Source organism: Salvelinus fontinalis, chromosome 2 (genome assembly GCF_029448725.1).
Source record: "Salvelinus fontinalis isolate EN_2023a chromosome 2, ASM2944872v1, whole genome shotgun sequence".
NCBI lineage: Eukaryota > Metazoa > Chordata > Actinopteri > Salmoniformes > Salmonidae > Salvelinus > Salvelinus fontinalis.
In genome coordinates this window covers 83,129,511-83,145,061 of record NC_074666.1, presented here as the reverse complement: position 1 = coordinate 83,145,061, position 15,551 = coordinate 83,129,511, and the positions used below count along the sequence as shown (strand labels likewise).

General features: G+C 47.4%; 1 protein-coding gene across 1 annotated transcript in view; it reads left to right on the top strand.

Annotated features, from left to right (window-relative positions):
* The first annotated feature begins 7,854 nt into the window (after window positions 1-7,854).
* The window catches only part of LOC129829117 (rho GTPase-activating protein 23-like), a 100,182-nt gene continuing 92,485 nt past the window's right edge, over window positions 7,855-15,551 (top strand). The window contains exon 1 of the mRNA XM_055890717.1: window positions 7,855-8,284. Within this exon, the coding sequence (XP_055746692.1) occupies window positions 8,276-8,284 (9 nt within the window). The 5' untranslated portion in view covers window positions 7,855-8,275. The remainder of the gene's footprint in view (window positions 8,285-15,551) is intronic.

Here is a 15,551-nt window from a genome sequence, read left to right as displayed (position 1 = left end):
GGAACTGGGTGCTGTGTAGTCGGTGGAGGTAACCAGAGGTGGGCTTGTGATAATTGTTTGTATTTCTGTCGGTCACACGGATCGGGCACTCTGCGCCACACGAATGGGGACGAGCGGTGACTTGTTTTTCCCTCAAGAACATGGCGCCATTGAAAGGAGTGATTACTGGGGTAGCGGTAAATGTGAAGGTGGACTAGATGAAGGGGAAGATTCCCGGTGTTTGTGATGCTCGTCGTTTGGTGCGACGCAGACAGGGTGGCTTGAGTTTTGATGTTGAGTCTTTGCCCGACAAAGTGATGTTAGGATATTTCAGTTATCCCGTATGAGCTTTTGTGCCAAATCCATGACTTTGTTGCCGGTGTCAAGCTTATGGGCATGTGGCAGCAGTATGTGGGAGGGAGGTTCCTAGGTGTGAGAAGTGTGCAGAAGGGCATGAGACAAAGGAATGCGTAGTATTGTGGAAAGAAGCGCTATGTGTTATATGTAGGGGTGCCTGTGGTGCTGGGGATGAGAAGTGTCGGGTGCAAGAGAGGCAGGTTGAGGTTACCAGGGTTAGAGTAGTGCACAGGGTGTCGTATGCTGGGTCAAGGGTGAGAGATCCTGAGAGGATCAGAGTGAGTAGTAGATCTGTGCCTGCACAGAGGGATAGGCAAACGAGTGATGTAAGATTGGCTTCTTAGCATTTATAGCAATGGTTATCAACTGTACCGCAGGGATGGAACATAAATCACAGAAAATAGAGGTTGTGGTGGCAGCTGCAGAGAAGTATTTGGGTGAAGGAGATTTGACTTCAGAAGAGTTACAGGGTGTGTTGATTGGTGGTGTCTCTGGGTTATTAATGAGTGTAGGGATGGATGGCAGGTCGTTTTATATACACTGCTCAAAAAAATAAAGGGAACACTTAAAAAACACAATGTAACTCCAAGTCAATCACACTTCTGTGAAATCAAACTGTCCACTTAGGAAGCAACACTGATTGACAATAAATTTCACATGCTGTTGTGCAAATGGAATAGACAAAAGGTGGAAATTATAGGCAATTAGCAAGACACCCCCCAAAACAGGAGTGATTCTGCAGGTGGTGACCACAGACCACTTCTCAGTTCCTATGCTCCCTGGCTGATGTTTTGGTCACTTTTGAATGCTGGCGGTGCTCTCACTCTAGTGGTAGCATGAGACGGAGTCTACAACCCACACAAGTGGCTCAGGTAGTGCAGCTCATCCAGGATGGCACATCAATGCGAGCTGTGGCAAGAAGGTTTGCTGTGTCTGTCAGCGTAGTGTCCAGAGCATGGAGGCGCTACCAGGAGACAGGCCAGTACATCAGGAGACGTGGAGGAGGCCGTAGGAGGGCAACAACCCAGCAGCAGGACCGCTACCTCCGCCTTTGTGCAAGGAGGAGCACTGCCAGAGCCCTGCAAAATGACCTCCAGCAGGCCACAAATAGAGAGGCTTCTTTCTCTGCAAAAAGAGAAAGAAGCTACTGGAGAAGTGGTCGAGAGGAGAGCTTGTAGGATACCATAGTGGAAACAGGGTCTTCATTGATGAGCAGGAGCATAAGTTGTCAGAGTATCTCTTGAGGGCAGCTGATTTATGCCCATTTCCAGGCCACCTCTCCAGCTGCCTTCCTGGCCACCTCTCCAGCTGCCTTCCTGGCCACCTCTCCAGCTGTTTTCCTGGCCATCTCTCCAGCTGTTTTCCTGGCCACCTCTCCAGCTGTTTTCCTGGCCACCTCTCCAGCTGCCTTCCTGGCCACCTCTCCAGCTGCCTTCCTGGCCACCTCTCCAGCTGCCTTCCTGGCCACCTCTCCAGCTGCCTTCCTGGCCACCTCTCCAGCTGCCTTCCTGGCCACCTCTCCAGCTGCCTTCCTGGCCACCTCTCCAGCTGTTTTCCTGGCCATCTCTCCAGCTGTTTTCCTGGCCACCTCTCCAGCTGTTTTCCTGGCCATCTCTCCAGCTGTTTTCCTGGCCACCTCTCCAGCTGCCTTCCTGGCCAGCTCTCCAGCTGTTTTCCTGGCCACCTCTCCAGCTGTTTTCCTGGCCACCTCTCCAGCTGTTTTCCTGGCCACCTCTCCAGCTGCCTTCCTGGCCACCTCTCCAGCTGCCTTCCTGGCCACCTCTCCAGCTGCCTTCCTGACCACCTCTCCAGCTGTTTTCCTGGCCACCTCTCCAGCTGTTTTCCTGGCCACCTCTCCAGCTGTTTTCCTGGCCACCTCTCCAGCTGCCTTCCTGGCCACCTCTCCAGGTGCCTTCCTGGCCACCTCTCCAGCTGCCTTCCTGACCACCTCTCCAGCTGTTTTCCTGGCCACCTCTCCAGCTGTTTTCCTGGCCACCTCTCCAGCTGTTTTCCTGGCCACCTCTCCAGCTGTTTTCCTGGTCATCTCTCCAGCTGTTTTCCTGGCCACCTCTCCAGCTGCCTCGCTATAAGAACCATGTTACAATTCCCACAAAGTGGATGAACCTTATTGGCACGATGCATAGGGTGTTTGCCTTTCACGCCAGCGACCCGGGTTTACTGCCCCACTGTTTGCCTCAGTTTCTAAACATTTATTGTGTAATTCAACAAAGTTACTTATAGATGATAAAGTATGGATTACTGTCATACCTTGTCAAAAGACTGCTTTCAATATAAGGAAACCAATATGTAATTTTGTAATATGGGTGAACTATCCCTTTAATGTTATTTAGGCTATCCAGTTATCTTGAAGAAAATCATGTATCAAATTTTTAAACAAACAAACAAGCACATTTTTCATCCCCCTCTCCCACCTTCTTATCCCCCTCTGATCCCCCACTCCCTCATCCATCCGTGATAATGGTATCGGCACTCCAGGCTTATCAGAACTGGTTCTCACAGATAGACCGACCGACCGACCGACCGACCGACCGACCGACCGACCGACCGACCGACCGACCGACCGACCGACCGACCGACCGACCGACCGACCGACCGACCGACCGACCGACCGACCGACCGACCGACCGACCGACCGACGACCGACCGACCGACCGACCGACCGACCGACCGACCGACCGACCGACCGACCGACCGACCGACCGACCGACCGACCGACGACCGACCGACCGACCGACCGACCGACCGACCGACCGACCGACCGACCGACCGACCGACGACCGACCGACCGACCGACCGACCGACCGACCGACCGACCGACCGACCGACCGACCGACCGACCGACCGACCGACCGACCGACCGACCGACCGACCGACCGACCGACCGACCGACCGACCGACCGACCGACCGACCGACCGACCGACCGATTGATTCCACTTCTTTTTTTTATTTTCCCCTTTTAATTAGGGACTGGTTTAGATCTGGGAATGAGGGATCATCACTCAATGGGTGGGCAGCATCTTAATAGTCTAATAGGGGCCTCCTCTCTTTGTCTTCTCTCCTTCATTTGCACTGATCTGAAAACACAGGGTAGGTAGCATCAACATGGTGGATGGGAATTTGTTCTCAGCTATCCAGGTATTTCACACAGGCATTTTGTGTGTACTGAGATGCTGCACAGTTAATGATGACAGGTCCTGCCACGTAAGCAGTGCAACTGTTATTTGTGGTGCTGGCGACATCTTGTGGTTGGCTCATGTAAATCTAATCACAACCGCAAAATAGAAACGCAACATGTAAAGTGTTGGTCCCATATTTCATGAGCTTAAATGAAAGATCCCAGAAATTCATAATAATTTCATAAGAAATTCACTCCACCAATCAGGCCTTTATGGCAAGACGGAAGCAACTCAGTAAAAGGCACATGACAGCCCAATTGGAGTTTGCCAAAAGCCACCCAATGGAGAAACAAGATTCTCTGGTCTGATGAAACCAAGATTGGCCTGAATGCCGAGCGTCACACCTGGAGGAAACCTGGCACCATCCCTACGGTGAAGCATGGTAGTGGCATCATCATGTTGTGGGGATGTTTTTCAGCGGCAGGGACTGTGAGACTAGTCAGGATCGAGGGAAAGATGAATGGAGAAAAGTACAGAGATCCTTGATGAAAACCTGCGTAGGAGCACTCAGGACCTCAGACTGAGGTGAAGGTTCCCCTTCCAACAGGATAACGACCCTAAGCACACAGCCAAGACAACGCAGGAGTGGCTTAGGGACAAGTCTCTGAATGTCCTTGAGTGGCACAGATAGAGCCCGGACTTGAACCCGATCAACATCTCTGGAGAAACCTGAAAATAGCTGTGCAGCAATGCTCAACATCCAACCTGACAGAGCTTGAGAGGATCTGCAGAGAAGAATGGGAGAAACTCCCCAAATACATGTGTGCCAAGCTTGTAGCGTCATACCCAAGAAAACTCAAGGCTGTAATCGCTGCCAAAAGTGCCTCAACAAAGTACTGAGTAAAGGGTCTGAATACTTACAGACCAATCAGAAGTTTGGAGACACCTACTCATTCCAGTGTTTTTCTTTATTTTTACTATTTTTACATTGTAGAATAATAGTGAAGACATCAAAATTATGAAATAACACACATGGAATCAATTATGGAACACCGGGGAATGTGAAGCAACACAAACATATGCACAGAACATGCATACACATACACAATAACATACGCACTATACACACATGGATTTGGTACTGTAGATATGTGGTAGTGGTGGAGTAGGGGCCTGAGGGCACACAGTGTGTTGTGAAATCTGTGAATGTATTGTAATGTTTTAAAATTGTATTATCTGCCTTGGTGTTGCTGGATCCCAGGAAGAGTAGCTGCTGCCTTGGCAGGAACTAATGGGGAACCATAATAAATACAAATACCTTGTCACAACACAATTGATTGGCTCAAATGCATTAAGAAGGAAAGAAATTCCACAAATTAACAAAGGCACATCTGTTAATTGAAATGCATTCCAGGTGACTACCTCATGAAGCTTGTTGAGAGAATGCTAAGAGTGTACAAAGCTGTCATCAAGGCAAAGGGTGGCTACTTTGAGGTCTCAAATCTTAAATATATTTTGATTTGTTTAACACTTTTTTTGGTTACTACATGATTCCATATGTGTTATTTCATAGTTTTGATGTCTTCACTAAATAGTACAAATAAAGAAAAACACTTGAACGAGTAGGTGTGTCCAAACCTTTGACTGGTACTGTATGTAAATGTAATATGTAAATGTTAAAGCCGTGGTATATGTGACTGTATACCACGGGTATGACAAAACATACCACATTCATTTTTTATAAATGTGCACAAATTTCTAAAAACCTGTTTTTAATTTGTCATTATGGGGTCTTGTGTGTAGATTGATGAGGGGGGGGGAGTTAACGGGGGGATGACGGGGGGGGGGGGCGATTTAATCAATTTTAGAAGAAGTCTGTAATGTAACAAAATGTGGGAAAATTCAAGTAGAGTTCAAATTCAGGTATAGGCCTAGCATGACAATGGCACCCAAGATGATAATACCATATTTTGATACATTTCAAATGCAATATTAAACCAGAATGTATATTCAAATACTGCAGAAATTCGGTAGATCGGCGTTTTATGTCAATAGCCCGAATTATAGGCCCATAAAAAAACAACTGAGTTCAACCTTCACCACCTAGACAGGCCTAATGCAATACCCGAAGTATCCAGTAGGTGTCACGCTCTACTCAGATAAAACATAGCCATACATCAAAGCAAAAGTACTGTAGATTGAATCAGATAATTATTCCATAATAATACTGCGTCTTTTAGAGACAATTGAAAACTATGAGTATGTCAAAGAGGTCTAGGAAGACCAAAATTCCCCTGCTCTGATGCCATATGTTTCTACTGTATTCCATCTATTGATTAGTGGTAACATTATGGCTTAATGGCATTGGTGCTTCTAATTTCAGAATTTGAACACAATCATAACATAATTTTAACTCTTGTTGAATATAGGCAATATTATCTTGGTTGTCTAATTGTATCGATCTATTCAACAGATGATGATGACCGTCAGAAATCACCCCACAGGACTGATAGCACCTGAGTCTCTGGAATCTTCATCCCTACTTTTACACTAGGTCAATTCGTTTAAAGACTGGGTTATTGCATATTGAGGGGGTATAATACATTTCCATTTGATTATAATCTTGCCTATTTATGACATTATTTTCTGGATGGTTTGACCCCCTGCCTGCAGCACCCTTGTCTCCCTCTCAAACTACATGATCAGCTTTAAGCCCAATAAAAGCACTTTTTTTGCCCTGGTGCCCCCCTCTACCTCCTTCAGCCACTACTAAAGTTTCACCCTGACATGTCCATGCCCAGCCAGTCCCGCTCTGTCAAATATTCTGCATTCCACCGCTGATAATATAATCTACTACTCTCACTGCAACAATACCCCTGCTGTTCTATCTTAGAAAGGCTATGGTACACACACACACTCTCTCTCTCTTACTCACACACACACTTCTCAGTTCAAACAGGAATATTGGAATGACAAGATCAAATGAAATTGCGGCTCTCCAAGCACTGTAGACGTTGTTCATTAGGAGAAAGAAGGTGGAGAGAGAGATGCATTACTGACAATCCAGCCTCCCGTACAAAGACAAATAACCAAGACCAATAGAAAGCAGTATCTATCACACAGTAACCCAGGCAGCATGTCACAGCTATGTTATGTGTCAGTTGAATCAGAATAAGCCAGAACAGGTGCCGTTTTGTTTTTCAGATGTGGACAGACCGCTGCTTACCAGATTAACCCATGGTGTTTTTATGCGTAGGATGATGGAGTAGGCTATACATGTGTTTTATGCAGTGTTGTGGCTAATACACAACATGGAGAGTTTTTCGTACAAACTGATTGAATATGTATGCATGGTATGATCACAATGGCCCCCGTGGCATTTCTCCACTATGGCACCTGTAACCTCTCATAACCCTTTAGGAAGTCTAATGAGAGAGAGAGAACTTTTGTGAGTGTAATGTTTACTGTACATTTTTTATTGTTTATTATCTCTTTCACTTGCTTTGGAAATGTAGACATGTTTCCCATGACAAATAAAGCCCTTTGAATTGGAAGGAGAGAGAGAGAGAGGGATATAGCAGCAAGGGGGAGAGGAGGAAGTAATAATAGAATAGAGGAGAGGGAAGGGGAGGGCGATAGACAGAGCAGAGAAAGAAAAAGAAGTGGAGAAGAAAGGAGAGAGAGAGTGTTGGGTTTAAGTTTAGCCATAGCCTTCAGTGAGTTGTTCAGTTCCTGTTGTGGAGGGGAGGGAGTTTCCCTCAGTACAGGCTGAGAGAGGAGGGAAACTATAGAAGATGTGTTTGTCCTGACTGACCAAGAATGCCCAGGCCTCGCGTGTGTGTGTCTGTCTTTACATGCTTGTGTATATTCACATGTACTGTAGGTAGATATAAACAGTTGTCCCATACTCCCTCTCAGTGTGTGCCACTGCATCACTAAATATTTCTTCAAGTGAGGGAAGCACCATGAAAAACATGCATTCCTTAAAGGGCACAGGGATCCATATAATTACACTACCAGGACTACATGTCCCAACATGCTCCCCCCTTGCAGGGGGTCATAAATCCTGCCAATGGTTTTGTACCAGGAGACCTCTGGTTGGTGTATTCTATGGCAACTGAGGTTTTCAGAGAGGCATTAGCTGGACAGCTGGCAGAGAGTCCCTCAGACCTCTACCGGGGGTCACATGGTCTGGCCCGACCAACCCCTTTCCTCACTCCTCTCTCACCCCCTCCTTCCTACTCTCTCATTTGCTCATTCTGGCTCTGTGTTGCTTCAGCAGGAGGGGAGGGGAGATGGGAAGGAGGAGGGACGTGGAGAGAAAGAGGAGGGAAGTGGAGAGAAAGAGGAGGGAGGAAAGAGGAGGAGGGGGGCAGCAACAGAGGGGGAGTCGAGTCAAGTGAAAGAGAGAGAGAGAGAGCGGGAGTCATCTCTCTCTGTGTAATTCTGCTATCCGTGAGAGAGGTGGAGATTCCACACACGCCCAGTTTCCCCCCGCATCTCCACGGAAACAAGCAGGAGAACGACAGAAGACAGGAAGAACAAGAGAGGAGCGACTGGCGGTATAAACACAGGCTGTCAGAGCCACAGAGAGGAGGGAGAAGGAGTGAGGTATAGACAGGGAGAATCATGCCTCTCCAGAGATTCGCAGCCGCCGGCTGCTTGGCTGCCTTGCCTATTTGAGGAGAGGAGGATCGCAGTTGGGAATACTGAGCCAAGAACGCCGAAGGGGAGCCAAGGAAACGCCGGTGATTCTGTACCATGAGCGGGAACAGGAGGAGGGAGGAGGCTCGCTGAAAACATGGACCAGGTGAGGAGAGGAAGAGAGGAGAAAGGAGGAGTAGAGGGACAGGGAAACGCCGCGTAGTACCTACGCACACCATAAACATACCTTACACACACTAAACACACAGTAGACCCTCTGATTCATTCATAACATCCACCACCCCAGCTATTTCCCTCCCAACACCCCCGGCCCCCGGGCAAAAACAAACAGCACAGCATGCTTCTTCTCCTCCGCTACTAACGTATCTGATCCCCCCCTTCTACTGCTGCCTGTCCCGGTCAGGCTGAGGGGCGGTGTGGTGCCGTACCGGGGGAGGGAGCCATCGGGTGTGCCTGTCGTCAAACAGCCACCACCAGCAACCAGGCCTCTGGAGGGTTGACAATACCATACAATACTATGTATTTTCTCCAAGATTTGTACTGTGATCAACAATACACAGGAGAGAGATGACTTGCTTTGGCAATGTAAACATATGTTTCCCATGCCAATAAAGCCCTGAGGATTGAATTGGAGGGAGAGAGACAGGGGTGTGGTTTAGCAGGCATATTTGATGATGAACCCTCTTAACCAGATCCCTGTAATTAGCACCGCGTCACATGATCAGTTAGCATGGAGAGGATTGCAACGCTAATCAGGGCTTTACTATGGTTGTGTGCTTCACTGTGTGTGTAACCCTAACCCATTGACTTTAAGAAGGGTGTCACGGTGAGGACGCCTTGCGACAGATCCGACGAGGATGCTCAGACAGAGAAGAGTTCAGAGTAGAAGGATAGACATGAGCAAACGTTCTGTCTGAGCTATCCAACCAGGACCACAAGTTCACTCACAAAAAGTTCATTCACCGGTGTGTACTTGTTTTGCTATGTTATCAGGACCCCCAAGTCCTAACAATTCACCCGAATGTCCTAAAAAGGTAGGAAAACCATAACTTTTTTGAAAAGTCAGGACTTTTTTCAGGTGCTGAATTTGTTCAAATGCTATTTTAAGCTTAAAGGGTTACATTTAGGGGCTAGGGTTAGGGGAAATATGATTTTTAATGGTCAAACATTTTGACACACCAAAAAGTCCTACAATTTCACGAAAGCAAAGCTGTGTGTGTGTGTGTGTGTGTGTGTGTGTGTATGAGGGGCTGTGAGTGGGTCATTCATAGAAAACAATTCTAGTAATTCTTTCTATGGGGTCATCATGGTACAGTCATGGTCTGTGACGGTGTGTTTCTATGGCAGTTTGTATGCCATCAGCCTGCTACGTGTCAGTGCATCACCTGTTCCTGTGCTCTCTCCACTTGGTTGCCTTCTACTCCATAGGGATGCTGTGAGAATGAGACATAAGGAGAAACCACTACAGTATTCTATAGGCTAGCATAATACAATGTGTGGCTGTGTAATTATTGGTGTCCAAGGTCTCCATTTCAATGTTGCAAATGTCTAGATGTGTGTGCAAACATATATTTAAGAAATAAGGCCAGGGGGGGGGGTGTTGTATATGGCCAATATACCACGGCTAAGGGCTGTTCCTCTGCACGACGCAACGTGGAGTGCCTGGATACAGCCCGTAGCCTTGTTATATTGGCCATATACCACAAACACCAGAGGAGCCTTAGTGCTATTATAAACTGGTTACCAACGTAATTAGAGCAGTGGTATACGTGGTATATGGTCTGATATACCACGGCTTTCAGCCAATTAGCATTCAGGGCTCACACCACCCAGTTTATAAAAGTCCGTAAATACATGTTTGTAGGACACATGTCATATACACTGAGTGTACAAAACATTATCAACCCTTGCTCTTTCCATGACCTAGACCAGTGAAAACTATGATCCCTTGTTGATGTCACTTGTTAAATCCACTTCAATTATTGTAGATGAACGGGAGGAGACGGGTTAAAGAAGGATTTTTAAGCCATGAGACAATTGAGACACGGATTGTGTATGTGTGCCATTCAGAGGGTGAATGGGCAAGACAAAATATTGAAATGCCTTTGAACGGGGTATGGTAGTAGGTGCAAGGCGCACCGGTTTGTGTCAAGAACTGCAATGCTGCTGGGACGCATTGGAGTCAACATGACCCAGCATCCCTGTGCGACGCTTTTCGACACCTTGAAGAGTCCATGTCCCGGCGAATTGAGGCTGTTCTGAGGGCGAAGGGGGTGAGGGGTGCAAATCAATATTAGGAAGATGTTCTAAATGTTTGATACACTCAGTATTTATGTAGGCTAGATCTGTGATACTATCTTCTCTGCTGGCATTCACACATTTTGTGGCGTTTACATGAGCTGTCATCAGTTTTCATCCACACCTTAATGACCTGAGAGTGGATGGAGCAGTAGAGATCAGGGAAAGGGCCATCTATGACCCAGCCTTTACCTTGGCATCAGGTAGCCTCCATCACCCCATTAGGGCTTACAGTAGAGTCACCGCATACACTTCTATGGCCCTGTCCAGTTGGGGCCTGTGCTTGGCTGAGGTTGATGAGACTGATGTTAGACTGGACTCTTTAGTCTGGTTTTATCTGATGTTAGGCTGGACTCTGTAGTCTGGTTGTATCTGATGTTAGGCTGGACTCTTTAGTCTGATTTAATCTGATGTTAGTCTGAACTCTGTAGTCTGGTTGTATCTGATGTTAGGCTGGACTCTGTAGTCTGGCTGTATCTGATGTTAGACTGGACTCTGTAGTCTGGTTGTATCTGATGATAGGCTGAACTCTGTCTCTGTTATATGTGTTGTCTGGCTGGAGGCAGCCCAGGGATGCAGCAGACTAGCTGCTAGGACCTGAAAGAGTGATGAATGAGTAGGAAGAGAGGAGAGCTGTCTGGGGGACGGCAAGGAGCACAGGCACGAGTCCCTTCTCTTCTCTCCCCCAGACAGTGTATCCCCTGGTCACTGATTACCTCATACCCCATTCTACCCCTCCTCTCCCGAGGTGGTGTGTGTGTGGTTGTAAACAACACATTTTAGGGGGCTACTCCTCACACCCTCCTCAGGTCAGGGTGAATGATTCATAAGGACCACGGGGGGACAACTGCTCTGCGTTTCAAATGGCACCCTAGTCCCTATATAGTGCACTAATTTTGACCCAAACCCGTTGGGCCCTGGTTAAAAGTAGTGCACTATAAAGGGAATAGGGTTCCATTTGGGATGCAACCATGGTGTGCTTTCCATGCCCATCCTGTAAGTCTGCCAAGGTGACGCTAGCCCCCCACTCTAGTAGAGGTGACATCATCACTGCCAGCCAGCATCCGTCTGTGTGCGCACGTATGTGTGTGCGTGCGAGAATCTGATTTCATTGTATGTGTGTGTGTGTGTGTATGTGTGTGTGCGCTCCATTTGTTAGCCTAGTTTCTCATTTCAGAGATTGGCTGGGGCAATCACACAGTGTGCTTCTGTACTGTGTCCCACGCAGCCAGAGAGAGGGAGCTTCTTGTTTTGGGGTCATACCACTGTACACGTACAACAACAGAGCTTACTACTACAGTGTTTGCATCAGTGGCTGGGGGTAGCTTACACTACCATAGTGCAGCAAACAGGAAACAATACTATTTATAGTATGCTGACATGACATGGCTTTGGCGCAGAGCTCGGCTCTGATGTCATTGTCATGGATAGTCTGTTTTTTTAATGTTATTCAATTCTATGGAAATTATGTCAATTTTATTTCAACATTCTCTTTGTACTTGTGATGGGCTGTCTCTTCAGTTGCATGGGTGTGGACTCTTTGAGGTGACATTGGACATTCGAGTTTCCAGAGGAGTCATTTGATCTCGCCGATGGTTGTTTCTGCTTCAAAGTTGGGGAACACGTCTCCTGATGACATCGGACCCTTAAAAGAGGAGGAACATCTGAGAAGCTGTTTGTCAGTATAAACAGCAGCATTATGGCAATATAAACAAACAACGTGTTTACTATAGAGACTTAGTGGAATGACATGTATGCAAAGTCACATTACTGTGGTCTCTCTCTCTCTCTCTCACACACACACACACACACACACACACACACACACACACACACACACACACACATTTCCATGAGTGAGTTATAAGGAGAGTAGTGGCCCACAGAGGGACAGGAAGAGGCTGGTTATATAAGGAGTGTGTGTGAACAGATCAAGGACAGGCAACAGTGAAGGGCTATTTCAACACTCCTCCCTCCCCCGCAGGAGGAGACCTATCTGTGTTTGTTTGTACCAGAGAGCAGAGGCCACACAGGGCACTTTAATGCATATGCATATCTCCCCGGTAAGTGTGTGTGTCTGTATGTACAGTGCCTTGCAAAAGTATTCATCCCCCTTGGTGTTTTTCCTATTTTGTTGCATTACAACCTGTAATTTAAATAGATTTTAATTTGGATTTCATGTAATGGACATACACAAAATACACACAAAAGAAATTGGTTTAAAAAAAATACAAAAATAAAAAACGGAAAAGTGGTGTGTGCATATGTATTCACCCCCTTTACTATGAATCCCCTAAATAAGATCTGGTGCAACCAATTACCTTCAGAAGTCACATAATTAGTTAAATAAAGTCCACCTGTGTGAAATGTGTCACATGATCTCAGTATATATACCTGTTCTGAAAGGCCCCAGAGTCTGCAACACCACCAAGCAAGGGGCACCATGAAGACCAAGGAGCTCTCCAAACAGGTCAGGGATAAAGTTGTGGAGAGGTACAGATCAGGGTTGGGTTATAAAAAAAGATCAGAAACTTTTAACATCCCACGGAGCACCATTAAATCCATTATTAAAGGGACCCCACCAAAGCTCACGGACCAAGCAAGGAGGACATTAATCACAGAGGCAACAAAGAGACCAAAGATAACCATGAAGGAACTGCAAAGCTCCACAGCGGAGATTGGAGTATCTGTCCATAGGACCCCTTTAAGCCGTACACTCCACAGAGCTGGGCTTTACGGAAGAGTGACCAGACAAAAGCCATTGCTTAAAGAAAAAAATAAGCAAACACGTTTGGTGTTCGCCAAAAGGCATGTGGGAGACTCCCCAAACATATGGAAGAAGGTACTCTGGTCAGATGAGACTAAAATGTATCTTTTTGGTCATCAAGGAAAACGCTGAGTCTGGAGCAAACCCAACACCTCTCATTACCCCAAGAACACCATCATGCTGTGGGGATGTTTTTCATCGGCGGGAACTGAGAAACTGGTCAGAATTGAAGGAATGATGGATGGCGCTAAATACAGGGAAATTCTTGAGGGAAACCTGTTTCAGTTTTCCAGAGATTTGAGACTGGGACAGAGGTTCAGCTTCCAGCAGGACAATGACCCTAAGCAACACTCGAGTGGTTTAGGGGAAACGTTTAAATGTCTTGAAATGGCCTAGTCAAAGCCCAGACCTCAATCCAATTGAGAATCTGTGGTATGACTTAAAGATTGCTGTACACCAGCGGAACCCATCCACCTTGAAGGAGCTGGAGCAGTTTTGCCTTGAATGATGGGAAAAGATCCCAGTGGTTAGATGTGCCAAGCTTATAGAGACATACCCCAAGAGACTTGCAGCTGTAATTGCTGCAAAAGGTTTCTTAAGAAAGTATTGACTTTGGGAGGGTGAATAGTTATGCACGCTAAGTTTTCAGTTTTTTTGTCTTATTTCTTGTTATTTTGCGTCTTCAAAGTGGTAGGCATGTTGGGTAAATCAAATGATACAAACCCCCCCAAAAATCAATTTTAATTCAAGGTTGTAAGGCAACAAAATAGGAAAAATGCCAAGGGGGTGAATAGTTTCGCAAGCCACTGTATGCATGTGTGTAAAGTGTGCTCTCTTTACTCTGCACTGAGAATGAGAACCCTGCCTGGGGGCACGTGGCCGCACAGCCAGACCCACTGCAATGCACCATGGGTAGGGAGAACCAGGCAGGCAGGCAGGCCAATCAATAGTCATTTAAGGAGACCTCAGTGAACCCTGTGGGCTCTGATCAGCTCCGCTCCGGTCTGATCAGGGCTGTGGCTGTGCATGTCAATCCCAGCTGAACCTGCCCTCAGAGCTGGAGCTGGTTGATGCTGCTCACAGGCTGGGTCGGGCTGGGGGGAGAGGTCAAAGGGGAAAGGTTACACTGGGTCTTTGGGGGAAATGGGGAGAGCATGGGCAAAAGACCAAGGGTTTCTGTGTAGTGCGCCTATAGAATGAGTCATGTGAAATACACTGCTCAAAAAAATAAAGGGAACACTTAAACAACACAATGTAACTCCAAGTCAATCACACTTCTGTGAAATCAAACTGTCCACTTAGGAAGCAACACTGATTGACAATAAATTTCACATGCTGTTGTGCAAATGGAATAGACAACAGGTGGAAATTAGAGGCAATTAGCAAGACACCCCCAAAAAAGGAGTGATTCTGCAGGTGGTGACCACAGACCACTTCTCAGTTCCTATGCTTCCTGGCTGATGTTTTGGTCACTTTTGAATGCTGGCGGTGCTCTCACTCTAGTGGTAGCATGAGACGGAGTCTACAACCCACACAAGTGGCTCAGGTAGTGCAGTTCATCCAGGATGGCACATCAATGCGAGCTGTGGCAAGAAGGTTTGCTGTGTCTGTCAGCGTAGTGTCCAGAGCATGGAGGCGCTACCAGGAGACAGGCCAGTACATCAGGAGACGTGGAGGAGGCCGTAGGAGGGCAACAACCCAGCAGCAGGACCGCTACCTCCGCCTTTGTGCAAGGAGGTGCACTGCCAGCGCCCTGCAAAATTACCTCCAGCAGGCCACAAATGTGCATGTGTCTGCTCAAACGGTCAGAAACAGACTCCATGAGGGTGGTATGAGGGCCCGACGTCCACAGGTGGGGGTTGTGCTTACAGCCCAACACCGTGCAGGACGTTTGGCATTTGCCAGAGAACACCAAGATTGGCAAATTCGCCACTGGCGCCCTGTGCTCTTCACAGATGAAAGCAGGTTCACACTGAGCACATGAGCACATGTGACAGACGTGACAGAGTCTGGAGACGCCATGGAGAACGTTCTGCTGCCTGCAACATCCTCCAGCATGACCGGTTTGGCGATGGGTCAGTCATAGTGTGGGGTGGCATTTCTTTGTGGGGCCGCACAGCCCTCCATGTGCTCGCCAGAGGTAGCCTGACTGCCAATAGGTACCGAGATGAGATCCTCAGACCCCTTGTGAGACCATATGCTGACACATGCACATTTTAGGCCTGCTGGAGGTCATTTTGCAGGGCTCTGGCAGTGCACCTCCTTGCACAAAGGCGGAGGTAGCGGTCCTGCTGCTGGGTTGTTGCCCTCCTACGGCCTCCTCCACGTCTCCTGATGTACTGGCCTG